This window comes from Xenopus tropicalis, chromosome 8 (assembly GCF_000004195.4).
Source record: "Xenopus tropicalis strain Nigerian chromosome 8, UCB_Xtro_10.0, whole genome shotgun sequence".
In the NCBI taxonomy this organism is placed as follows: Eukaryota; Metazoa; Chordata; class Amphibia; order Anura; family Pipidae; genus Xenopus; species Xenopus tropicalis.
Window position 1 is genome coordinate 114,240,316 of NC_030684.2, and position 26,441 is coordinate 114,266,756.

Consider the following 26,441-nt stretch of genomic DNA (forward strand, 5'->3'; position numbering starts at 1 on the left):
CATGGGCCCATCCCACACAGATTAATATTTATTATTAAAAACCACATATTTTAACTTGACCTTTGGTAGGAATGGCAGGCTGAAGTCCTAATAGACTTATACATATAATCACCAAAAATGATGGTGGCTTTTAATGAATATTAATAAAACTATTAAATGTCAGTCTGTGTGCCCACTTTTTGAAATTTAACATATTAAGGTGTATCCCCTATTATCCAAATGCTGAGTTTCTGTTGCTATCAATTTTTGTTGAATGTCGGTTATGCCAATGTTTCCTGTATCTATAACCTTCCGAGTAAAGCTGGCCATACACGCACCGATAATATTGTGCAAAACCTCATTTTGTACGATATTCGGTGCGTGTATGGCAACTTGCCGATCAGGCAGGTTAAAAGATTTTGATCAGGCGCCTGGAGGAGGGTTGGGAAGATCGAAAATCACCACGTGTGTGGCCAGCTTTAAGAAGGAACCCTGATCAAAGGTTTCACCACCGGGGGGGGGGGGTCAAATAAAAAGCATCAGACAACCACTGTGTTAGAGCTGGGACACAGAGTTCCTATACACTGAAACACAACAAATTAGACTTTGATCTGATTTTTTTTATTTTTATACAAACAGTACCAGTAAGGATATTAAAAACACAAGAAGACAGTGAATATAACTAAATATACATACTACAATATACAGATATAATGCACTATTACCCAAGCAGTGGATGTCCTGACTGCACACAGGATTAACCAGTCCACCCTGGCACTTTATATTCCCCTCATACAATATGGTTATTCTCAGCTCCAGGCCTCAGTCCCACCAACAGTGCACACTGGTACATTATGCTTAGTTCTGGGTGGGTGGTAGAACCCCCAGTGCCTCTGTGAGGATTCTGGGTGCTGCTTGTGAGGCCTGAGTGGGCTGCCTTTGAGAATCCCTACGATACAGAATGAGGGCCCTGAGCAGGAGTGGTTAATGCCTTGCTACATGATCACTGGGTCTCTCTCCTCTCATGGTAAAAGTGAGAATGTGCATGTCAGAACAATCCAGTGTTGCAGACAACGTACAATCACAAAACAGATATTAAGGACAAATAAAATTTCAGTCTAAGGCACTGAGGTGCGAAGAGGATTGCCATCTCACAATGCATTCTGGATTTTATTTGGTAATGACAAATTAATTACAGTTACAAATACAATTTATTTACAGTGAAATCTCTTAGCACCCATCAGGAGTGGTATCCATTCTGAATTCTTATTGCTTATATGGAATTTTTAGGCAAAAAAAGAATTCTTATTATTACTGTCCTGCACCTTAACTGCAGTGCATTAAGGCTCATTTTCTTCAAGTCCAGAATGAGAGTTTTACCCAGTTAGCAGATAATGGGCTTTCTATCTATATGACAACACACTATCTGGTATTTCCACTTCCTGTTTGAGGACCCATGGAGCCGTTCAGTCCGTGGGTCCTTAGCCTAATGGATTGGACAGTGAAACTAGTACAATGAGAATTTTCAACAAACAAATTATTTTTAGGTTTACAGTCCCTTTATGCCTTTTCGAGGCAACAAATATTGCGTATGTGAGATAATGCAGAATGCACAGCAGAAACAGAGTTTTAGTAGTCTCTTGGGCGATGATACATTGAACTACTGGTCATTAACACTTCCCCAGGAAAGTAGGGATAATCATGGTGTAGATTTCCTCGCAATTGGTTAATGGCCACGATTATTCAGGAAAAGCAATGATGTTATCAGGCAATAATCATCACCCACTGGGCTTTTCATTTTACCTTTCACTGGAGTCAGCAAGAAACTACCAACGGAGATTCTTATTACTGGCTGTTTCCCAGGGAGAGTGGTGATAATCAAAAAGACCCACATGTCATTGCTCTTAGCCTGGAACATTAGGAATATCAGATACAAAACAAGAACGGACTGTATTTACAGTAACAAAATGTACATCATGAAATGTCATCTCTTTGTTGCATGATGCACTGATCCACTTGAAAAAAGATTATTTGCCAAGAAAGACCCTGCCATCTTTCTGCAGAGTATTCCTGCTGGACAGATCTGTTACCTTTTGGGATGAAAGCCAGTTCAACATCAGTCTTTGTTTAGAATGAACAATTTTGATTCCCAACCCATCAATTAAATGGGTCCTAAATGTTTATGCTAGTGTGCAGTGTTCATAAACCTCAAAACAAAAGAACTTGTAATATTTGTTTTTTACACTTTTTATAATCAAATTCTTTCAGCTGCACAAGAAAAGTTTTGACCCTGTCACTAGAAGGATGGCCAGCGGCAATACTAACCGCAGTAGGAGCCTCTTATTTCCCACTGGATCCAGCTCCAGGGAGTAAAGTGTAAAGTTTGCCATACACTTACCGATAAAATCATTTGGTACAAGTTTTGGTATGTGTTTGTTATATATATTGGGCAATGCATGGTGCATCAGCAAATGAGACAGATAAACTAACACAGTTGATTCCCTTTAATCGCATGCTCCAGAGCCATAAAAACAAAATCCCTTATTGACTGGGCATAACAATACAAATCAAAGGTGAATTCCAGTGCATGACACAGACAGATAATGTTTTCAGAGCATTTTTTGCTCTATTCACATGACCTCCGTTCTGAATAGTGTGCAGTTTGATAACCTATACTATACACGAGAAAACTCCAAATGCATAGTAACCAATATACAGGAGGAAAACATTAAGCAAATATATTGTAACAAAAGGTCTAAAGGTTCCAGGCTCAAGAGACAAGGAAGTACTTATTCACAGAAAGAGTAGTGGGTTAATACAAAAAAAGCCTCCCAGCATATAACCTTCTAATAAAAATAAAATCATAAGAATATAAATTGGCTCAGAATGTAACAACTGCAGGAAACAGTGGCAGGTGAACTGGGTATTGTCGGGTCAGCTAGGCCGAGAAGCAAAACATTGTTCAGATAGGATCCAAACAGTCCCGTTACTAGGGTGCATGCACATAATTTCCTATACAAACTGACTTTACAGGATACTAATTCCAGAAGATAAATTAATGCAACAGACATGCTTACTTCTTCCAGCTAATGAATACTTTTGAAAAGAGAATAAAACAATCATATCAGTGACATGCAAAGCAGACTGATTTTGATTGGTGCTTTGTACCTTTAGACCTCCCACATCATTCAGTGTCATAAGTGTAACAGAGAAATGGAGCCTCATCCTTTGAAAGATGACTGTAAGCTAAAAATAAAGCATTGCAGAGCTGGAAATGCATTTGGGTCCCTCCGCTTTATAAAGATGTAAAAATGATTCACAGACAGTGAATGAGCCTCACACAATCATGTTTCTGGCTGAATAGGCTGGGCTAAGGAGAGCAACTTTTTACCCTGGGATAAAAAGACTTGATTGCAGTCACAGAATTCTGCATGGCTGAGACAAAATGCCCAGAATACCACCATGTGACAAGTGTTTGCCTTGAGATGTTCTGTAACTATACGTACTTACTCATTTTCACATCCCCATGTTCATGTAATTTAATATCAAATTAAAAACTGATCATTCATAGAGGCCGAAGCCTTTAATACCCATCAACTACACAGGTTTCTCCTCCAATCTTTCCATTCAATTCCTCCTATACTGTCACATTGTTCTTTCTTCTTCCACAATCTCTTTTCCACTGAATCAGTTTTTCTTACTGAACACTTAACTACTTTCCTGAACTTAACTCTACTTGTTTTCCCTTCTATTCTCAATGTATTGTTATAATTCAGGGTCAGACTGACCATGGAACTAAGAAATCTCCTAATTAAAATTGGGGACACTGAGCCGTTATCCATCCAAGGATTAAGAATTTGCACTATTAATTGCAGTAAATGGGACTGGGACTTCACAGTTTAATATACTGTTGCAGGGTGATTGACTTGACACAGAAAAGGATTAAAATAGAGAAACAGAGAGAGTCTTACTGTAGAAGCTTGGAAAAGAGAATGATAGGATAGGGAATGGTACACAGCAAACAAGATAGAGATGGGAAGAGGGTAAATAAATGAGAGAACAGCAGTATGAGAGATCAGTAGAGTGGAATGGAAAAGAAAAAGAAAATGAGGCAGTGGAAAAAAGTGAGAGTGAGATCTATTGGGGCTGTGGCTTCTTACTCCTAACACAAACCCCCACATACCCCTTTAAGACCTGCAATCTGCCATTAGTCCAGTTTGGCTTGTGTGTGTGAGCTACATAGCTGAAGCACACAAGAAATATAAAATAGTGGATTTATCAGTAGTCGCAATGAACAGATGGCGCATAAATGATTAAATTGGCACTAAACAGATGGTGGTATTAGTGCTCTTCTATACATTATGGACACTCACATAAAATGTGGTGGTGTTAAATGCAACAGATAACCAGCAGTGGGATGTCGAGTGCAAATGGACAAACATCTGCTAGTGGATTTGGAGTCAAGAGGTTGCTATCCTCCAAAGAGAGCTGGGGCACAGGCCCCGGCTACATACTAAAACTAAATTATACCAGCAACCTTCATAAAGGGACAAGTTGCTTGCAGCAAATTGCAGGGAAATATCATTGGTTTTCTCTGGATAAACACTGTATGTGAGAGCTGCAATACAGGCTGACATTTTGTCCAGCAAGTAAGTGTCGGACCTACACAGTGTGTCCTATTCTGCAACACAGTCTTTTCCCCTGTTCATATTTATGGTCCACGTAAACCATATTCTCTATGGAAAACTATTAAAGGGGTTTGGTCAGCTTTCAGTTAACATTTAGTATGATGCAGAAAGTATTATTCTAACACAATGTGCAACTGGGCTTCATTTTTTATTATTTGTGTTTTTTTTTTAAAAATATTTAATTATAGTTTGGAATTATAGCAATTATATGGTTGCTAGGGTTTAAATGACCTTAGCAACCAGGGAGTAGTTTATATGAGATACTGGAATATGAATAGGAGAGGACAGAAATAGAAAAATAAGTAATAAAAAGTAACAATAAGAATAAAATTGTAGCCACACACAATAGTTTTTGGCTGCTGGGGTCAGTGACCCCCATTTGAATGTTGGAAAAAGTCAGAAGGCAAATAATTAAAAAACTAGAAAAAAATAATGAAGATCAACTGAAAAGTTGCCGTTCTATAACATACTAAACGTTAACTTAAAGGTAAACCACCCCTTTAAGAGTAAATTCCACATATTTCCTTCCTCAGGTTAATGTCTCTGGGTTAAATGAGGGCTAATATATAAAACATGTTAGGGGACCCAGCTTTAAGTCTGTGCAGGGAGAATCTATTGTTCTGTTCCATGCACACTACAAATACAGCACCAGAGTGGGAGCCATGTGCAAAATGAGCACAGCTTGCACGGACTGCAATATTCCTATCTACCAACAGGCTTCCTACTCCAACAATTCTATGGTCAACTTTAAGTTGCCCTAGAGTGAATTTTTTTGCCCAGTCAATAAACATGATAAAAGAACATATAAAAGCTCCCTGATTGTCTAACACTTTTCAGTTGACATTATACTCTGATTACATCCGTGCATCACAAAGCTGCCTTTTGCATTAGTGATGAACGCTCCTATGAGGCCCCTCTCTCAAGAAACATAGGTATTTACCAGAAGAGAAATCCCAGACAGATAAAATGCCTCGGGTATTTTTGCAGTGAACCTTCTAATTTGGGAACAAGTAAATGTTTCGGACCCCCAAAGACTTTTAGTTTCTTATTTCTACTTCTAGATGTACATATTCCACCTTTGTGCCGCACCAAACTTCCAGCTCCTCTTACTTTGCATGGAGACATTATGATTGTCCGGATGATACATATATGCAGTTTTTCTGTGTGAAATGCACACATACCTTATCATTCATTGAAATGTACTCTTGAGCTCAATAACCTACAAAGCTGCTCCTTCTATAATCTGGTTATTGGATACCCTATCCAGTGTTTGAACAGAATTCCCTGCCGTTGTGCCAAAGACCACTTTACTGGAAAAGGTACGGATGACAGTTCTGGGGTCTTTTTCTGGAGCCTGTGCAGGACCATTTGTAGTTTGCCATTTCTGCGACAGTTCTCACCTCTGAGCCAGCCCGGCTCTATTCCCCACTGGATGCATTACCAAGTTGCGGAAGAAGATTAAGATCTGAGACCAAAACTGATTTCGGTTCTGTTGAAGCTGCAAACACAAAAAAAAATATTAGGTGTCCAAATGGCGAAGCCATACTCTTGCAACTGTTGGTAATTACAAATGTAATCATCTATCAAGATTCTGGGCTGTCCAACTGGAGACCTGCGGGCTGGATGTGGCCCTCCAAAAGGTTTTTATGACCCCCAGTCTGCTCAAAGGTTCCACAGACTTCACTGTATGATATCATTATTTGAATTTAATCTGGTCCTCCAACATGCTATATGAGAAATAATTGGCCCACTACATGTAATACAGCACAGGTCTAGATAGTGGGATGTTTACAGATCAGTTCTTTTTTACAATTAGAGGAACTGCTTTTATAGTAAACACCACAATAATAGCTTTAAAGCACAGAACCATATCTTTCGAAAGATCGTCAAATCCGCCACAAACCTTCAGGGCTGAAACAGCAGATAAGGAGGTAGAAACAATAGGATTTCTACCTCCTTCTGCCGATTCAGCCCTGAAGGCAGATTTTGATCAGGCGCCTTCTATGGCGCCCGATCAAAATCTTTTAACCTGGCTGATCGGCGAGTCGCCGATATCAGCAGCCTCCTGCGATATTGGTCAACTCGCCGACTTGCCATACACGCCCCGAATATCGTACAAAACGGGGTTTTGTACGATATTATCGGTGCATGTATGGCCAGCTTAAGCTTCCCTCATCAACGCTCCCCAGAAGCCAAATATCTGGCTCCTACAGTTGGTCTGAAGAACAAATAAGTATAAAATGAACCATTTCTGCATGTTCAAAGCAATAGCAAACAAATGGGTTTGCCTGGTTATTGGGTTCCCAAATCTATTTTTGAGGCTGCACTGTGCTGTAAAATGGGATTCATTTTCTGCAATTATTTATATTATATAACAGAATTTTGTTGTTTTTATGGCATAAAAAAGTAATATATAATAAAACTGTTCACAAGGTCCTGAATTTACCACAGTGCTAGAGCTCAAGACATGGGACTTTTGTTCTGCTCTGATGTTCTCTGTGAGTGTTCTACAGTCTGAAGCCAAATGCTTTTTCTGACAGATAAATCACTGAGCTTGTCAAAGACACAGCTGCACTTGTAACAATACCATTTCAGCACAAACCTCTATCCCCATAGGCTTCCAAGCCCGCTAAAAACCCTCGGGGCCAAAGGTTTGGGAGAGAGAGAGGTGATCCATCTGTAAGTGATTTGACACTGTGAAGGTCTCAGGGTTAATCTTCAATTTAAACCACACTGCTGAGGCAGCGAAACTGGGATTTTATACAGAACAAAACATAACCATCCTCCCTCTTCTGCAAACATCACCCAGATGATACAGCCCCTTTTTATGGCTATGTTTGACACAAAGCCATAAATATAGGGCTCTGGGGATTTTCTCAGTGGCTGGAGCCAGTTAAATCACTGTTTTATTTTGTGCATATTCATTTTTTTTCTTCTTCACCAGAGTCAGTCAGTCATTTGAGCTGAACTTTGGAAGATTAATAGCATTCTGTCCATTTTTTTTTAAAGGGACGCTTAGGGTAATGGCACACAGGGTGATTTCAAGCATTTGGCGAGCTGCATTTTTTTCCCTCGCTGAAGTTGAAAATTGCCTAACCAGCTAAGTGGTTTTCATATAGGGCACTGGAGGATTTTTGTGTTGTGATGCTGCAACATTTAGTGAGAAGGCACCCAAAACTACCACAAGAACTACTGCCCTTATAAATACTATAAAAAGGATTCCTAGGCTAGACAAGGCTGTGTAAGAAGCACAATCACTTTATATTTCCTCATAACACTACCCAAATGCCATAATATATACTACAGGTATGGGACCTATTATCCAGAATGCTCAGGACCTGGGGTTTTCTGGATAAGGGATCTTTCTGTAATTTGGATCTCCATACCTTAAGTCTGCTAAAAAATCATTTAAATATTGAATAAACCCAATAGGGATTGTTTTGCCTCCAATAAGGGTTAATTATATCTTAGTTGGGATCAAGTACAGGTACTGTTTTATTATTACAGAGAAAAAGGAAATCATTTTTGAAAATTAGAATTATTTGCTTATAATGGAGTCAATGGGAGACGCCCTTTCGGTAATTCACAACAGAAGCCCACTGGGTCTGATCTTTAGTGGCAGGGCTGCCAAATCTTGTGGCACTACACAAGTAAATTGTTGGGGGAGCAGAAGTCCCCCCTTATCAGTGGCCTGAGAGAAAGTGGGCCCAAGATGACCATACTTTAAAAAAAAAAAAAAAAAGAAAATCATTCCTACCCCCTCTTTATACCCCATACAGATGTGGCCAAACCCTTCCATTGATGGGGACCCTGTATAGAAACTATTTTAAAATGTTTCATAATTACACTCTGCTGAAAAGCCCAAAAGACTTTCCCAGAATATTACTCAAAATGTGCTTCCCTTCCATAAACAGACACAGTAACATTGAAATAAATTGTTTTTATAGTTATGGGCAGCATATTGTTATATTTCCTGGCAAGGAAGTAAGGCATATAATTCTATTCTATTTCTCACTGAACTTGTATTATGCAATAAAATATCTGCTATCAAGTGTCCAACCTGCGTGGGCCTCCCCCCTTACCCTTAGCTGCACTGCTGCAAGAGACACAAATACCCCAGACTTTCTCCTTACGCTGGCATTAACACTTCCCTTAATTGTTCTATGATTTCTGTTATGATTTTACATAATGAATTGACTACCATATCTGTAAATGTGCACTTTCCTTTGTTAAATTAATTAGCACTGCTGTCCTTAAGAACACTTCTGTCCTGGATGGAGGTCAAGCATGTGAAGTGTTCAAAGAAATGAAATGCTGAACATGTATAGAAACTCCCGCCATGGGGTTCATAACATAAACAACTCATATGGCTGAGCTGGACAGGAAGTCTAGTCTGTTGCCAGGAAACCATGTCAACACCTCACAGAAACTAAACTGTGTATTTTCCAGTCAGTGTACTGCGCACCTGTCATTGCATTTACATGTGTACAGAGGCATTCACACTGATTCATTACACATACACAAGAGCAAACTATTATATCAATGCATATTACTAATTAGATGTCTTCATTTAAAGTACAGTCCAAAAGCAATTGTTGCCTAAAGGGAAAGTAAGAAGTTCACCTAAAAATGTAGTTTTAATGTAACATTTGGTCTTTATTATGCTTTTTTTTCAAATTATTTGTAACTAGAATTTAGACCACCTTTTCATTCTATGCAAAGTGTCCTTAACAAGAAGGCAGATTAGTATAATTGCTATTTACAGGACATCTCTTTATTCAGGCCTTCATCGTTCAACCTGTCAATTTGATTGACAAGCCCTCTTTCCCTCTCTTCATAAACAACATTTGTCCAATAAAGGCGTATGTTTTTATCTTTTTGAGAGTAAAGGAGACCTTGAAGAACACAGTGGCAATAGAAAAACCCGGTCAGTAATAAGGTTGAAAAAGAGAGGCCTGGTGAGAAATAAGGAAGATAAATAGTGGAAAGATGGGGTTCTGGTGGTAATTTGACAAAATGGAAGGGATAATAAGATGCACCTCATTGTGATAAGGGAGAGATGCGGAAGTGTGAGAAAGGACTTGGTGGATGTATGGGAGAGTGTAAGTAATTTTGTGAACAGCCTAGGTAGAAGAATCTGGTTAAAGAAAGGGAAAAACATAGGGACCTATTTATGAAAAATAGAGGTCTGGTGGTACAGAGTGGGAAAGAACAGGACTTAACAGGTCTACCTTTAGTGGATAAAGATAGGGATTTTTTCTGTCTATACATTGTCTACCAGAATCTGGTAGAAAGGGAAAAACTTAGGGACCCGTTTGTGTGAAGGGAGGGGGTCTGGTGGTACAGAATGGCACTACCTTTAGTGGATAAAGAAAAGATATTTTGTCTATACTGTATACAGATCACAGTATTTGACATTTTTTTTTACACTTCATATATGCCTCCTGAATTTTTATGTTACATACAAAAGCCACTAAACCTTCTGTTATCTTTCACTTTGTATTTTGTACAGAAAAATTAAATATTAAGAAAATATTAAGGTACATATAATTTCCTGTTGCATTCTCCTAGCATGAATCGAGGTGTTATTAAAGTGCTCGAAAAGGTTGCTTTACATGATGCCTTCCTTCTTGTAACATAAATTATCTCCTCCCACTGCCCTACTATAGTGTTCTAAACTCAAGAGAAGAAGCTATCAGGAAACACTGGCTAATAACCAAAAGGTGTGGTTTTATGTCATGTAGTTTAAAGTCGATCAAATGTGGGTCACCAGGCAAAAAAGAAGCAGGAACAGTCCCATGTGTCGGCTTAAAACCTGTACAGAGTGGTACCGCAAAACAATCTCTTATAATGTACAAGTAAAATGCAACAAGAATATTTTATGTCTTGTAATCTCCTACTATACATTGACCCATCTATGTATCAACTATAAAAAAGGAGCAACTTGCCTTTACTATCATATTCATCTAGTAACTACTCTAGAAGTACGTTAGTAGCCTCAGGCAATCTACTATATGCTAATACGTGGTGCAGCTTGCCAAACACCACTTGGCAAGTTAAGCATGGATGAGAAAATATAAGTTTAATTTAGGCACAAATATTTGTATAAGAATCCTGGTAAAGCAATCCAGGTAGTTTATAACATACAAAACCCCTTTACAAGAAACAAATGTAAACAAGTGTAAAATCCAGGAAATTTATTATGTAAAATCAGGATATGTTAAATTGAGGTCTTGCTGTGTTCCCAGTGAGCACTTTTATATATTGTAAAATTGTACAGCACTGCCTATCCTAGTAGGGCTTTATAAATAGCTATAAATACATTATACATAATTTTTTTTTATTTCTATGGTCTTCTTAGCTAATTAGAATTACAGGTGCCATACAGAGGCTGATTAATGCTGCAGACCTTTCTCCAACTCTGACAGCTTTGTAAATCCTGTTGGTCGAAGACTGCATTAGAGCACCGATGTGGTTCTTGCCCAAGGGGTCCTTGACCAAGGGGTTCCCAAGGGCATCAGAATGATCTGATGGTTGAACCCTGGGCCAGCAATCAGATCTGCACATTTTGCCCTGGCGCATGGGTGGGCAAATCAGGTTAAGCTAAATTTGTTTGGCGACCTCGCCAAAAGACCGTATCTTTAAATACATTGCTAAAGAATAATATATTAGTTATAGTTCTGATAAAATTGTCTTAAAATACATAACAACATACCTATGATGAGATAAATGTAGCTGAAGTGGAAAAAAACACACATCCACAAAAATAAAACTTATGTAGACCCTGTGTTATATATACACCCTATCTCAGTGATTCAAAGCAAAGCAAACAACATATTACAAGGAGGAAAAGAACATTCCTCCTGGTCCCGACAGTTAGATTTCCCCTTGGATCAATAATCAGACACCTTGGGACTGTAACAGCTGCACTTTTGAACAAGCTTCAGAAACTATTTACTTCGTTCCCAGGATTGCTTAACAGCAGTTTATGTTGGTTTCTTGGAAAGAGTCCTCACTTTACATTTAATGAGCAGGGACAGCCAACCTGTGCATATCTTATTGCATATCTAAAAGACTGTGGTTAGCTAGGGCAGCTGGTAGCTTTAGTTTGGCAATACCTGGAGAGCCGCAGAAAATATATGTAGGTGATGTAGGTCTGCTTTATAAATTATGGAAGTTTCAAATGGTTCAATGCAAACTCCTCGAATGCCCTGAGTTAAAGAAAGGGGAGGGGGTAAAAGTAGACCTCTAACAAACCAGCTTCTAATTATCTGGCATTGTAGCTTGATGAGGCCTTTTCTTGCTGCTTCTTTCATTTTGAGGGTTAAAGTAAATAATAATAAAAAGATATGATGCTTTTATTATATATTCTGGTGCCTTGAGGGTGATCTCAAGTCAGGGCTTTGAGAGAATTAAAAAAAAAAACTATGTAAGGTGCTGGCAGTGCATTGTGGGAAGTAAAAGATCTCATGACTCAGAGGCTAAATATAGAGAGCGATATAAACAGGGAGGGGAGGAAAGCCACAAAACACACACGGCCATGATGTCCCTTGTTTCACTCACGCGATCCCTCCTCTTCACCTCCCCCTCACTCTCGGTCTCCCTCCCTTCTTTTCTCTCTCACCCAGTCCAACCCTCTGCTCTGGAGTCTCACTTGCAACTAAACGAACAAAGAACTTAGAGGCTAATTTTCTACTTATTGTGCACACGGTGGGGCCCCATAGAGTAGCAGATGTATGTGGGAAGAGTGTAGGTTAGCTCTGTGGCGCACCACCACTTAAAGTTATGGTGGCTATAGTAGCAGTGGGGGGATAATCGCCTCTGGGAAGGGTCTGTGGCTGTGGGATAGCAGGTATAGTAGGGAGAGATGGTGCCTATAGTAGCAGTGGGGGGATAATCGCCTCTGGGAAGGGACTGGGGCTGTGGGATAGCAGGTATAGTAGGGAGAGATGGTGCCTATAGTAGCAGTGGGATAATAGCCTCTGGGAAGGGTCTGTGGCTGTGGGATAGCAGGTATAGTAGGGAGAGATGGTGCCTATAGTAGCAGTGGGGGGATAATCGCCTCTGGGAAGGGACTGTGGCTGTGGGATAGCAGGTATAGTAGGGAGAGATGGTGCCTATAGTAGCAGTGGGGGGATAATAGCCTCTGGGAAGGGACTGTGGCTGTGGGATAGCAGGTATAGTAGGGAGAGATGGTGCCTATAGTAGCAGTGGGGGGATAATAGCCTCTGGGAAGGGACTGGGGCTGTGGGATAGCAGGTATAGTAGGGTGAGATGGTGCCTATAGTAGCAGTGGGATAATAGCCTCTGGGAAGGGACTGTGGCTGTGGGATAGCAGGTATAGTAGGGAGAGATGGTGCCTATAGTAGCAGTGGGATAATAGCCTCTGGGAAGGGACTGTGGCTGTGGGATAGCAGGTATAGTAGGGAGAGATGATGCCTATAGTAGCAGTGGGGGGATAATAGCCTCTGGGAAGGGACTGTGGCTGTGGGATAGCAGGTATAGTAGGGAGAGATGGTGCCTATAGTAGCAGTGGGGGGGGGGGGGTAATAGCCTCTGGGAAGGGACTGTGGCTGTGGGATAGCAGGTATAGTAGGGAGAGATGGTGCCTATAGTAGCAGTGGGATAATAGCCTCTGGGAAGGGACTGTGGGATAGCAGGTATAGTAGGGAGAGATGGCGCCTATAGTAGCAGTGGGATAATAGCCTCTGGGAAGGGACTGTGGCTGTGGGATAGCAGGTATAGTAGGGAGAGATGGTGCCTATAGTAGCAGTGGGGGGGGGGGTAATAGCCTCTGGGAAGGGACTGTGGCTGTGGGATAGCAGGTATAGTAGGGAGAGATGGTGCCTATAGTAGCAGTGGGATAATAGCCTCTGGGAAGGGACTGTGGGATAGCAGGTATAGTAGGGAGAGATGGTGCCAATAGTAGCAGTGGGGGGATAATAGCCTCTGGGAAGGGTCTGTGGCTGTGGGATAGCAGGTATAGTAGGGAGAGATGATGCCTATAGTAGCAGTGGGATAATAGCCTCTGGGAAGGGACTGTGGCTGTGGGATAGCAGGTATAGTAGGGAGAGATGGCGCCTATAGTAGCAGTGGGATAATAGCCTCTGGGAAGGGACTGAGGCTGTGGGATAACAGGTATAGTAGGGAGAGATGGTGATAACTCTGTCCAAAAGCAAGTTACCAAATTGTGCCTTATCAGGAACAGGAAGTAACTTGCCCATAATAAGAAGTTAGGCTGCAGAACTGTATGTACTGTGATGAGCTCCATTGTATTCCTGTGTAATGATATCATCTCATAGGTCCTAGCCAATGGGTGGGCCAGTCAAATAATTAGAGTTTGGCCCTGTAGTAAAAGCAGAAATACACATCGCCTCACAAAGAAATGTGATTTTTAATAAGGCAATTGTATTGGAAAGTTGCCCTGAATTTAAGATTCTGTGTTGGTAATGCAACCATCAGCTACATACACTAGTAAGCAGCACTCTCCCCCCAGGGGCCCAAGTTATTAGACCACCATATGCCTGGGTCCCCTGAGTGGTGGACCCTGTCAACTATGCAGAGTTTGGCACAAATATTAAAAAAAAAAAAAAAAAAAAAAAGCCTAATTAAATAGCGCTCCAAGTCATGGCCTCAACCATATGCCCTGACCCCTTTGTGGAACATTAATCAGACTACTGGCTTCCTTGGGCCCCACTAGGTTTGGGATACTGTTAAATCCTTTTTCAAGGATTTGGTCAAACTGCAACTGTTCATTTGACTTCACCAAAGTCATGTTCAAGACAACTGAATATTACATTTTTTTTTACAGATTTGTTTACAGATAATGCCATTTTTTGTTTAAAAATCTGAATAAGCAAATTATGGTTTAACCGAATCTTTTGTGGATCATTTGTTTACGGCACAAATCCAAAATCTACAGATTTGTTGCATCTCATTCATTTTTATGCAACTTCACATTTTTAAATGACAAGCTGTTTTTCAATGTAAAATTGTATCCATCTTGTATTACAAAAACCAATTCACACATGAATTCATACACATGGAAATGTAATTATTTTCATGGTAGACAGTGGAACCAGAATGCAGTTACTTCCAACACTCACAGTTACTTCTAATGGGGTCCACGGACCAATGCAACCCACAATAAAAACACCAGGTGCTGATAGTACAACCAGTTGGTCCAAATCAAAATCACACACATACAAATAGGTCAGTTTACATGAGCTCTAATTTTTACAAAAAAAAGCAATGGTTTCTGGCGGTTTCTTAGCTGAAAGGTCTCCTTTTTACTTCCTGTTCTGCAACAACAACCCCTGTGCTGATTCCAATGACTTGCTAGTGCAGGGCTATGAGAAAGATTTATGCAAGTGGATCTTCCCTATGACTGGCGATACTTGAAGAACTGTATCAGTCTGCAACTTTCATTTCAACATCTTGTTCTGTCTGTATTCCAAAACAGGTAGTTCCACATTGGTGCACATATGCCCTGGACCACATGCAACACACATACATACTGGTCCTATAGAAACTGGCAGGATCCTTGTGGTCATAAGCTGTCAACTAGCCGTGGATTATAAAGGGTGGTTAAAAGTTCATGAGTCTGCTGTCAGTTGTTATGGGAGCCCAGCGGCTAAGAACTCACAAGCCACACCCACTGCACCTTGCCAACCTCAGTCTGCTCCACCCTGTGCTTCAGAGACAACTCTATCTGGGGCCAGGGAAAAAGGAGGGAGTATGGCTGGGCGAGTGTGGTGTCAGTTTGCTTTCACCATCTCTGTGTTTTCATTTATTTTTCTTTTATTTGGCCACGTTCTGTCTTCCTCCCCCCTCTCTGCTCCCTGACACAAAGTCACTGGATTAAAATAAACCGAGAGAAAGGAGTCAGATTTCTGTTAAACCTGTTCTACCAGTGCTGCTCCTTGACATCAGCTAAAACTGAGGAAAAAAAAAAGAAAGTACGAAGTATGATGGAGTAACAGTACGGTTTATAGCTGGCGCTCATCAACGATTTATTGATTAAAGTGTAGTAGGGACTTGGAACAGCACAACTTTGATAATATGTGGTAATAGCTGTGTGGAAGACATGAATGGCAGCAAGTGGTGTAACTGTCAGTGAACCAACTTATACCATGAGTGAGGACTTATTTTTCCTCACAGAAAAGAATCTGGCCTTTATTGCTGGATCTTCTTCTGTCCTAAGTTTCTTGGCCATTGAGTCAAGCGTATGTGTTTACCTGCCCTAAAACTGGTCTCTTTTTCTCTAGTCACCAACTGCTCCTAATTGCAACTGGCTGTTTGTAGCCGAAGGCTGCCAAACCAATCATCTGGGAATGTCCTGCTGATCCATGACTGACAAAAGATTGGTCTGTCAACATTTTTCCAGCAACAGTTAATTTGGAAGTTGCTGGCAACAGAGCTCACAAAGCATATATCCACTAACACCCTTGTGCCTGGGTCCATAACTATAAATGTTGCCTTGTCACCCAAATATAGGTGTCTAAGGGAAAGACTACACCCACAAGCTGGAGCGATTATATGCATTTATTCATGAGTCTATGATTTGTTTTAGATGTAAGTATGAGTGTTTTTCTATATCAATACACCTTTTGCCTTTTATTCAGTGGCATAACAGCGTTACACCAGGCCCCCTGCAGAAAATATCTTTAAAGGACCCAGCACGCACCTACCCAGCTATCCCTCTACCACTCCCGCTAAGTAGGTAAGAAGCGCCTGGGGAAGGGAAACTTCTTAGACCTATAGAGGAAGTAGACCCCATAGTCCAGGCCCCCCTGCAACCGTGGGATGGCTTCCTTTATAGTTCTGCCACTGCGTTCGTTGCATAATTAACGGCACTCATTAAAACATTTATCTGAACTTTCAAACACAATATATGAAACATACTTGCGCACATTTATCCACAGAAAATCCACCACGTGGATGTTTCAGGCAGTCTTTATAACTTTCCCTGTGTCTACTCCATTTAACAAAGTGCTCATGGGATTTCCATCTAATCAAACTAAGCTCTGACCACAATTTCTCAAAAAACCTTTAACGTTAAGGGCCACGGCTCAAGAGAGATTACACACCCACGGTAATTCTAGGCTACCATGGGCAACTAATCTCCCCAAAATGCCTTCCCACCAGCAAGAAAGTGAATCGCTGTTGTGAAGGCTTGTGCAGCGCTTTGTTTTCCAAGGTTGCCCAAAGTTTCCTTCAGGAGGAAACTTTGTGTGACTTTGGAAAATGATGTGACGTGTATGCCTTCCCACCGGCGATTCACTTTGTTGCTGATGGATAGGCACTTCGGGGAGATTAATCCCCTGTGGTAGCAAAGATTTAACTGCAGGAGACTAATCTCCCTTTTGGGCCATCACCCTAAAGGGGTAGTATACCCCCTTGTTCAACATGTTTGGTCCTTGCAAGGTAGATAATTAGGGGTAATTAGTGGTAATCTAATTATCTAGCTGGCAAGAGCCAAACACAGGAGTAGCTTCAGTTTCCCTGTTTGCCCTATTAAGCTCAAGTAATAACAAAAACTATTTTTTTATTATTAAAACAATGGGCAGAGTATGTTCAGCATAAACCCAATTCATTGAACTCATGTTGAAGGGGATATACCGTGTTAAATACAAGCAAAGTAAAACAAATATTTTAAATTCTTACTTTACATTAAACATATTTTATTAATCCCACTTATTTACATGCTCATAGTAATCTGTATATTTAAGATATTGATATTATTAGATCACAGATTCAGGATTCCATTTCACCCTAAACACCCTAGTCAAGAATACAAAGCAGACGAGTTACACAGATTCTGCCCATACATACCTTCCCTTCCAAAGGCAAAAATTATCCAGCATGGTTGGGGGTATAGATCTGTGCCCATGGAAGTACCATGTTCCTGCCTGTGAAATACCACTTCAAAAAAGAAAATGATTTAAAATTTAAATCAATTCTCTTTGCCAAAAAACAATGGCCTGAGGAAAAAAAATGTGTTCTCTTTATAAGATAAAAAAGCATAGTAGATTCTAATCTATTTTCACAACAAACTGTAAAATCTTCCTATGTAGATAGATATGACATTTGAGGTAGATGAAAAAGCCTAAAAATGCTAAATTCCTTAGCCCCCATTTTGCTGGATGCTCCTTTTTGGTTCTTAGAATGCAAGACTGATAATTAGTCTTTTGTGTGTTTACACCATTATTTTACAGGTAGAATCCTAATGTTGTCCTTAGAAAGGAGTTGCCTGTGGTTAAACAATGATCCTGACTTATAAATTTCTCTTAACCCCTGACTCCTAGATCATATAGAAAAAGTAATGAATTACTCTCTGCAGATGAAACCTGTGAAACTGGTCTCCAATACACTGCAGTTTGCGGGCGATCCGATGCTCTGCGCTCTGTTCTTGCCTCCTGTTGTCAACCTCTTCTCCAAAACGGGCCGGAGAATTCTGAGGGAGATATAATAGGTATCCTGCATGTCCTGGAACACAAAGACAGAGACCCCTCAGTTCTGAAGGGAAACCACTGATCTGTTCAGTGTACAATTTAAGTTATAATGAATGCTTTACATGTGGTAAGAGTATCACACAGCATCAGCCCTACTGAGCCTAGGGTTTGCCCTCAGTCTGCCACTTCTCACCTACTTTCAGCTGCCAGCTCTCCTGGTCCATTCACAGCTAATGATACCTTGTGTATGGCAGGACTGCTGCTTACACCTGCGCATTAGATACCCACACACACAGTAACATGCATACAAGATAGTACCCAGAAATAGCAGATTCTCTGTTTCAGTCATGGCAGCATAACTTCTTTAGGAGGCCTAGATTATTGATTCTTCCAAATCCCCTCCCATACCCTTATCCCAGCCAGTGGCTTGGTTTAGCAGCACACAGAAAGGAAGCCAAAATCCGCTCTGTGTTTCTGCACCCGTGCCGATGCAGCACCTCTCAGTGCAGACACAGGAGGGAGCAGAAGCCAGCAGATCGGCTGATGTCCCGTCTGGTAATAGCCTTAATGGAGACAAAAATCCTGAGGAGCCAAGTTAAGTGCCTATAGCTAGAATGTTTCAGAGGAAAGTGGAAACAGCACATTTGATTCTCCTTCCTTGTACAAACCCAGTAAGAAACTGTTTGCCACTTTTGTGTTTATGCACAAATTGGCAGTGAAAAATCCTGGAAGCCAAAATGCAATAATGATGATAAGGGCACGCATCCAGTTTTCCTAATTAGAAGCACATTATTTTCCATTTTTAGTTTACATCCACACGATCGTTGTCCTCTTCAAGGTCTGTATTTTCAGAGATCTTTTTATTTAATAACAGAATATCAGTGAATTAATTTAAGGAGCTGAATAACAAACAGACTTGCACAGACTGTAGGACACCACCATTCTTTTTCCTGGCTGAGCAATGGTAATGCTAAAACAGGCATGTAAGTATAGGGTGCCAGGAGCCATTTATAAGGATAACCATGTTTCTTACAAATGATAGTGTAAAGAGTGAGCTATTAGTACATCAGGCCTATTAAGTATTTCCTATCCTCTGCTCCCCCAATAATAAAGATTTTAGGAGTGTTTATTAAAAAGCCACAGGTGGCTCTGCTTTTACAACAAATCCAATTGTGCGGATAGGATTATACCTCTGCATGAGTCCTCCACTAACTCTGCTTGCAATACTACCATCATCCTTTAATTCTTTATTCCCCTTGATTGTGCCACAGATGTGCAAAACTATAGCAAAACCGGTAATTTAAACATCTCTGTAACACTATAATTGTATTCAGTATCCTTCCTCTCTCCCACTTCTTGTTCCTCTTCTGATCTCCCCTTTCTTCTGCCTACTCCTCTCTTGTTTACATTTTTAAAAATAATTTCTTTTTTCTCTGTAATAACAAAACAGTAGTTTGTACTTGATGGTAACTAAGGTGCATGTATCCATATTGGTGGATAAAAAAAAATCATAATCCTTGACCTTGATTATATTTAGGGGCAGATCTATCAGAATGTGAGTCTAGAGCTTAATATATAAAAACGTACCCACGTTCTATTCATTCCTATGGAATTTTTACAAGCATATTTATCAAATGGTAAGTTCCAACTTTCACCCATTGATAAATACACTTCTAAAAATCCCATAGGAATGTATAGAACGTGGTTGAGTTTTTATGTATTAAGATCTAAATCTGCCCCTTAATGTTTACATTATTTTTTTATAGTAGACACATGGTATGGTGAATTATGAAAATAAACCCATATCTGGGAAATGACAAGCATTCCAGATAATATACGCCATACCTGTATGAGTAATAAAAAAATATAATTCATGCCAGTTATTGCTGATATCTTACTTTATTTATACACCAGATGTACCACAGAATATACCTTAGAAGTTTGGGGCTAGATATTGATAGATACTGATACACTACACTTTTCTGCATGATGTAACTCTTGATAATATGACAGAGTATGCTGGGAGTTGTAGACAAGCAAAATGTGTGCACAACAGCAGTGCTATGGACAGTACAAATATCTTACAACCACCCAGCCGTCTCCCCTTTTCTCAAATTGCTGATCGCACTTCTGTAAGGGAAATGGGTTATTGTACAAAATGCAAGAAATTTTTAATCCTTGAATATAGAGGCCAATATAATATTCTAAAAAATCCATGGATCCTGTAAGATAAATGTGGGATTGCGGCGTTAAAATATACATCTTTGATAAGGCCTCCTTACCATAAAAAAGTCTTTGAGGGGTTTCAGACACCCCACAGGGTAGCATGATGTCCTGGCTGATGGAAGGGGAACCCAGAGTCTGCGTAGCCTTGTCTTCGTAGTCTGCGCCCCTGCATCCAGGGCCACAACAGTGAGAAAGTGGGAAGAGGTGAAAGCGGCTCAGCAGGCATGTGTAGGACTGGCTCTGGTTGAATACTGTGGAGGAAGTCATGGTCTGATCTGGGTATCCAAATTCATCAGGATAAAACACATCGTCATCTAACTCATCCATATTCAGGTAACTCTCCTGTTCCATCCTAGCAGAGAAGCAATACACATGTTAAGATTCCAGATCCTAAAATTTGAAGCAGTATGCCCCCAACACAAACTCCACCACTTTCTTGGCATCTCAGGATGCCATTTGGACTGGACCTACTCTTCTCTATCTATCTAGAGTAGCAAATTTAAATGCTTAGCTATTCTTTAATCAGAGAAAGCAGAAATCTATAGAGGAGATCATTGTTTTTGTATCAATGTCTTTGTTTACATCATAAGTAATCATTAATAGAACTTACTGTGTGTTTCTCTGATTTAGATGCCTGCCCAATGACATCATGGTCTGACCTTCACCCACTTGTACCAAATGAACCCTGCCCTATTACTATAGTCGACTTAGTATCTTTCATAAAGTTTCAAGTTCTTTGCATTGCACAAGGGAATATGTAACATTTTTCAAAATCACCTACACCATGTAGGCAATGGTGATAATATATGGTGCCTAATTTTAATCCGAACTAAAAAGGTTTATTACCTTTTAAAATTACACCTTTATTGGAGTTTCCTATGTATATAGTCTATATCCTATATTAGAAATAAGTGGTAGGCAGTTCTAAGGGTCCATTCCAGGGGCACAGTGGGACGTGGGTAGGCAATTGCAGCCCTGCCTTCTCACAGGGAAGATAATCTTCACTTATCTTTCCATCCTACATCCTGCCAGCAGGAATTGGAATGGCTGCCTGGTACAAGGTTTTGGGGTAAAATCTAATTAAAGAAGTACAAAAAGCAAGAAATTAAATGAATAATGTATAATACAATGACAATTACTTGTTCTTGACATTATATGTATCCGTTATCACTACCTACACTGACTTTTCCTAGATGAGATTTTATCACACTTTATTTGGGTAAACACTGGCCATAAGTTTCCCACCATCCTCTGTTTTTGGAACTGGAATGACATCAGAATGGAAAGTTTATAAGAAATGAATAAAGTGGAGGGAAGAAAAGGTGGTAGATGAGGTTACAGAAGAAAAGAAAAATGAAACAGCAGAAGGTATAAATCGGTGAGAGAGAAGTATAGTAAAAAAAGGTGGAGAAAGAAAAAGATTTTGGAAGTAGAGGATATGGAAGAACAGAAAAGGGAAATAATGAAAGCAGTATAAGAGTATAGAAGTAAACAGAGAAACAAGTGTACATGAAAGAAGTGGGTGGGGGAGAATGGAATTACATTAAAAAATAACTACTTGTCTTGCATATTTGCTCTTTCTAATAGTAGGATACAACAGGAAGAAAAGTAGTCAAGAAGACAACAGAAGAGAGAAAGGTGAAAAGTTGGGATTGACCATTAGGTGTCAATGATTTTTAGATTACATTGAAATACAGGTTGGGGATTTTATGCTGTGTTTGTAAACTGTTGGGTGCAGCAACAATCCTCACATAAAACTGCTTGTGGTTTAGATTTTTTTAAAAAAACAAAACAAACTAAGGAGGCAGCTGCTGGAAAATACCATCTCATATCAGTGAGCTTACACTGTGGTTAAACAAAAGAGGTTTCGCTTGCTGGCCTTGGGCTGTAAACTCTCTGACCCCCCCCACCTGTGCGGCTGTTTGTTTACCTGTGGGGAATAGGTTATAATAGGACACAAAGTCCAAACGTAAAGGAAAATTTGAGAAAATGTTTCTGTGACTTTACCCAGAGTGCCATCAACTAGAGGGTGGCCAATTAGTGCTCAACATTTGCTATATTATGAAGGCAGACATATTATGAAGGCAGACATTTTTCCCCTAGAAAAGTAAACCCTTTCTGTAGACACTTTTAAAACCTCTCAGTTCTAGAGACATGTCATCCAACAAGTCTGTAGGGAAGCGCATAAAACAAACCACTGGTGCATTACCTTCAATAAAGTAGATTAAAGTGCAAATATTATTGCTCAAATCTTTTCCATGCAAACTCGCGTAGATGATCTAAATATCCCACTCTGGCTGAATCACCTACTGATAGGCCAGGCCAAACATCAATCTTTCATTAGGGACATTCTGTGTATTCTATGTGGATACCCACTGAAAACAAAGTGCACCAAAATTGTGTAATAATATAAATAACCCAAATGGGATACTCGAAACAGAGGTTCATATAAGCATTGAAAAAAAAAACTCTTATAATTCTGGAAACTTCTGAGATCCTCTACGCGTTTCATGTGGAATGCCAAGCTTCCTCAGGAGGAATAGCACATGGCTTTAAAAATGCTGTCTTTATGTCTCTTATCAGTGATGCAAAGTATCAAGCTACTTACACATTGGTTCCCCAACTGAATCATCACTGTGTGCCTCTCCTATGTCATCCTATGGAAGTGGCTGTCAAATTTTTTCAGTTGAAGCCCCACTTAAAAGGTATAACCTTTGGCCATGACCACCCTTCAAGGTTCAAACTTTAGTCAGGGGCCCCATTAACTCATAAGTACAAATATAGGAAAATATTGGTGTATCAGTCATTTAGCCATAGTTTTAAGAATATATAGAGAAGCAACTACTTATTCACCACAGATCTCACAGAAACTGGGCTGGGCTTTCATGTTTATCTAGGAGAGCAAATGACCAATGCTTACCCTAACTGGCTTTCAGGATGATACGCCACTGCTTAAATTTCCCCCACCCAAGGAAAGCCAGCCCTGACAGCTTTTCACACGGTTCATAAAATGTGTTGTAGCAGAATCAAATGAAAGCAAGTTAATCAATAGGGTACCACTCACTGGCCAAAACCCATCTAGACTAGCAGGGTCCATCCAACCACATAAATAATCTCTTGTGAGGCTACAACCAATGGCATGAGACCATGCCACAACATAACATCACTGAGTTACCAATATCCCCATTTTGAAGGCCAAAAGAAGCCTCTGGACATCTCGTTGACAGCACTTATCTAATTTTGCTCTCACTGCTGATACTCCCAGGAAAACACAGTTTTTCTTTCTACAAAATTAAAGTTCTTCAAATGGTCATACACAGGATGAATTTGGTATTCTATTTTTTGCTTTATGGTATGACTGATAACACAGATTCATTTATTGTGCCAATGACCCTAATGTGTGGATTGGAACAGAAGTGAGTAATATAATTTGTTACTTGTGCATCTAGATCTGCCAATGGCTTGACCACATGGTAAAATGAGGCATCAGCAAAGTGAATTTTTATTCTGCATAGATCAAAAGTTCCACTCCAAGATCAGGCGGTAAAGTCGAAACTGCCCAAACTTACCAAATTTGCACATTTGGTCAGCTACAGGGAGTTTCTCCACCATTTTATCCTAAACCACAGGTCAACCATACAATCTCTTCTAAATGATGAAGTTCAGCTTTGTTTCTTTTGTTTGCCTATAGTTAGCCATATTACTGCATGATTACGAATAAGCTCTGTCTGTACTTGCACATAGCCATGGAACCATGATTATAAATCCTATACTCATTCTAGCAAATTTATTTTTTCAGTTTCAGTTACAAGTTACTAGAAGACTATTAGTTACAAGTAATTATAAGATATTATTCATTCTTGTACTGTACTGAGGACACTACATAAGCAATTCAAGGACAGGATACAAAATGTATTTGTCAGAGCAAGACATTGGAAGGAAGCAGAAAGTAGAATATAAGGGTTAGAATGTAGGTGGATTTGTCCCACATGATCCAGCCAAGCAGAACAAAATATACGAAAAGCCTGACCTAACTAACGGCAGTGGTTGCTCTTCTCACGAATAAGGCATCAAGTTAATACTGCCATAGAGTGGTTCAAACGTAGAGCAAAGTAGACATGGTTACAGATATGACTGTTATGTGATGCTGAAAACCAAATCCGGTTCTGTGTCCTCATCTGAACTAAACATCCGCAATCATGTCCTCACAGACCTCTCTTCCATTTTTGCTCTTTCTTCATTATTTTTGCACCTTTCCCAACCCTTGTATGGTTTCTGTGCTCTCTCCCATGCCACCCTATCTGATCCCATCTGCCCCCCAACCTTTCCCACCTATCCTGCAGATACCACCTGCCTTCTTTTGCTTTTCATGAATTTCATGGATATTATCTGCCCCAATTTCAGTCCACCCCACACCATACAATACTATTTGGTCTTTTAACAACCCTACAGTGGAGAACTGATTGTGCAGTATCGCTTCTCCAAAACTTAAGAGAAACATTTTTAATAATTTCAATACATTACTACTCCTTTTCGGTTTCTGAGCTATTTAAAAAAAAAAAAAAAAAAAAAAATTTATATATATATATATATATATATATATATATATATATATATATATATATAGGGTCCTATGATCAATGGAATAACTAGAATTGAATGGGCTCTCAAATAAAAGTAAAATCTCTTTAGGAACCCAATCCTACAACTTAGGGTAGATAACCACTAGCCATTCAGTAGCCAAAAGCAGACATCCTTCAGACTGTCAGGTGGTTTAGAGAGATTTATCACTTCAGAGAACCCATTGCAGACACCTAGCACTGCACTTGTTGATGCTAGGGTAGGATGCATCTGCTCACAAATGCAATCCCATCTTGTTAAACTCCTAATTGTTCTTATTGACACACCTTCCGGAGACTATTTGGAACTTCACAGTGAACGTTCCACTACAGGCTTCAGCACACGGTGGTCCATTTTTTTTGGTCTATTGCTGAACTATTTTTGTTCAGATATTTCTTTAAGGTGACCAGCTCTAGAAATGTGACAAACTGACTTATTGGAAGGTGCCATCCTAGGACAGTGGCAGTTTGACAGTAACTGAGCTCTTCTTTATGACCTATATTACTGCCAACATATACTACTGCAGATTACGGTATGTTGCTGGAGAGGATTCATTAGCCAGTTTTACTTAGTAGAACGGTCCTTAAGATACTTATGTAGGTATGTCACTAGAATACGTTAGGTCTACTGTGTTGATATATGTTTTAAAACATATGTTCTATGCTCTAAAACTTACACCTTATGTAAAAAGACTGAGCAGTAGCATTATTTAGCCTGAGTTCCTCCCATGCATATGACCAGTACTGTACTCAGTGCGGTAACAAAGGAGGAAGTGAGCTGCTGATTGCTATCTCCAGCCCGCATCTGCCTTCCTTTATTGGTAGTGACGTGATTCAGCATGCAGCCGGCTCTGTACTTTGCTTAGGGACACAGCTTTTATACTAACACTTGTAGTGTTACCTGTAGTTCTCTCAATAGTGACCTTAAGTCTCCCTCATATTTCTCCTGTTCAGATGATCAGAAGCCTCATAGGAGTGAGTGTTTATGGCTGTATTTACCTAGACCTTTCTGATAAAGTCTTCATTGGTGCCCAGACCTAAAGCATACATTGGTCTAGCAGACAAGCTTTTGACATGGCAAGAATCTGGAAGACACTGACAATTACTAGATTCACACAATGGACCAATAAAGTGTTTCTGAGGTTGCCGATTTTTCTCAGCTTTTAATTACAATGACTAAGTAGCCGCACAGTGCTCTAGCCCAGATCTGTTCAACTGAGGCCCACAGGCCAGATGTGGCCTTGCGTAGAATTTTTATGGGCCCAATTCTTCCATTCGCTTCTTTGTACAACTTTGACATATTAATATGTGGCCCCCAAACACGCAGTACAATAAAATTCATCCCACTACATGTAAAAAGTTGAATAGCTCTGCTGTAGTCTTATGCCATAACCCATAATACATGCTACTCTTTGTTGGCACAACCAGTGCAAGGTGCCACACTCATTGGGAATTACAGGTCTCCAGATGTGCCT

General features: G+C 40.0%; 1 protein-coding gene across 6 annotated transcripts in view; it reads right to left on the reverse strand.

Annotated features, from left to right (window-relative positions):
• Positions 1–584: 584 nt before the first annotated feature.
• Positions 585–26,441, reverse strand: part of bmf (Bcl2 modifying factor) — a 31,079-nt gene continuing 5,222 nt past the window's right edge. For 2 of the 6 annotated variants that reach the window (XM_031890712.1, XM_031890715.1), the window contains exons 2-5: positions 20,404–20,699; positions 18,017–18,155; positions 17,502–17,591; positions 585–6,165 (exon numbers count right to left, since the gene is read on the reverse strand). In XM_031890712.1, the coding sequence (XP_031746572.1) occupies positions 6,126–6,165; positions 17,502–17,591; positions 18,017–18,155; positions 20,404–20,698 (564 nt within the window). In that variant the 5' untranslated portion in view covers position 20,699 and the 3' untranslated portion in view covers positions 585–6,125. Of the gene's footprint in view, positions 6,166–17,501; positions 17,592–18,000; positions 18,156–20,403; positions 20,700–21,193; positions 21,387–26,441 lie in introns of those variants that run through there. The other 4 variants (XM_031890714.1, XM_002932827.5, XM_018096777.2 and 1 more) reach the window with 4 other exon arrangements.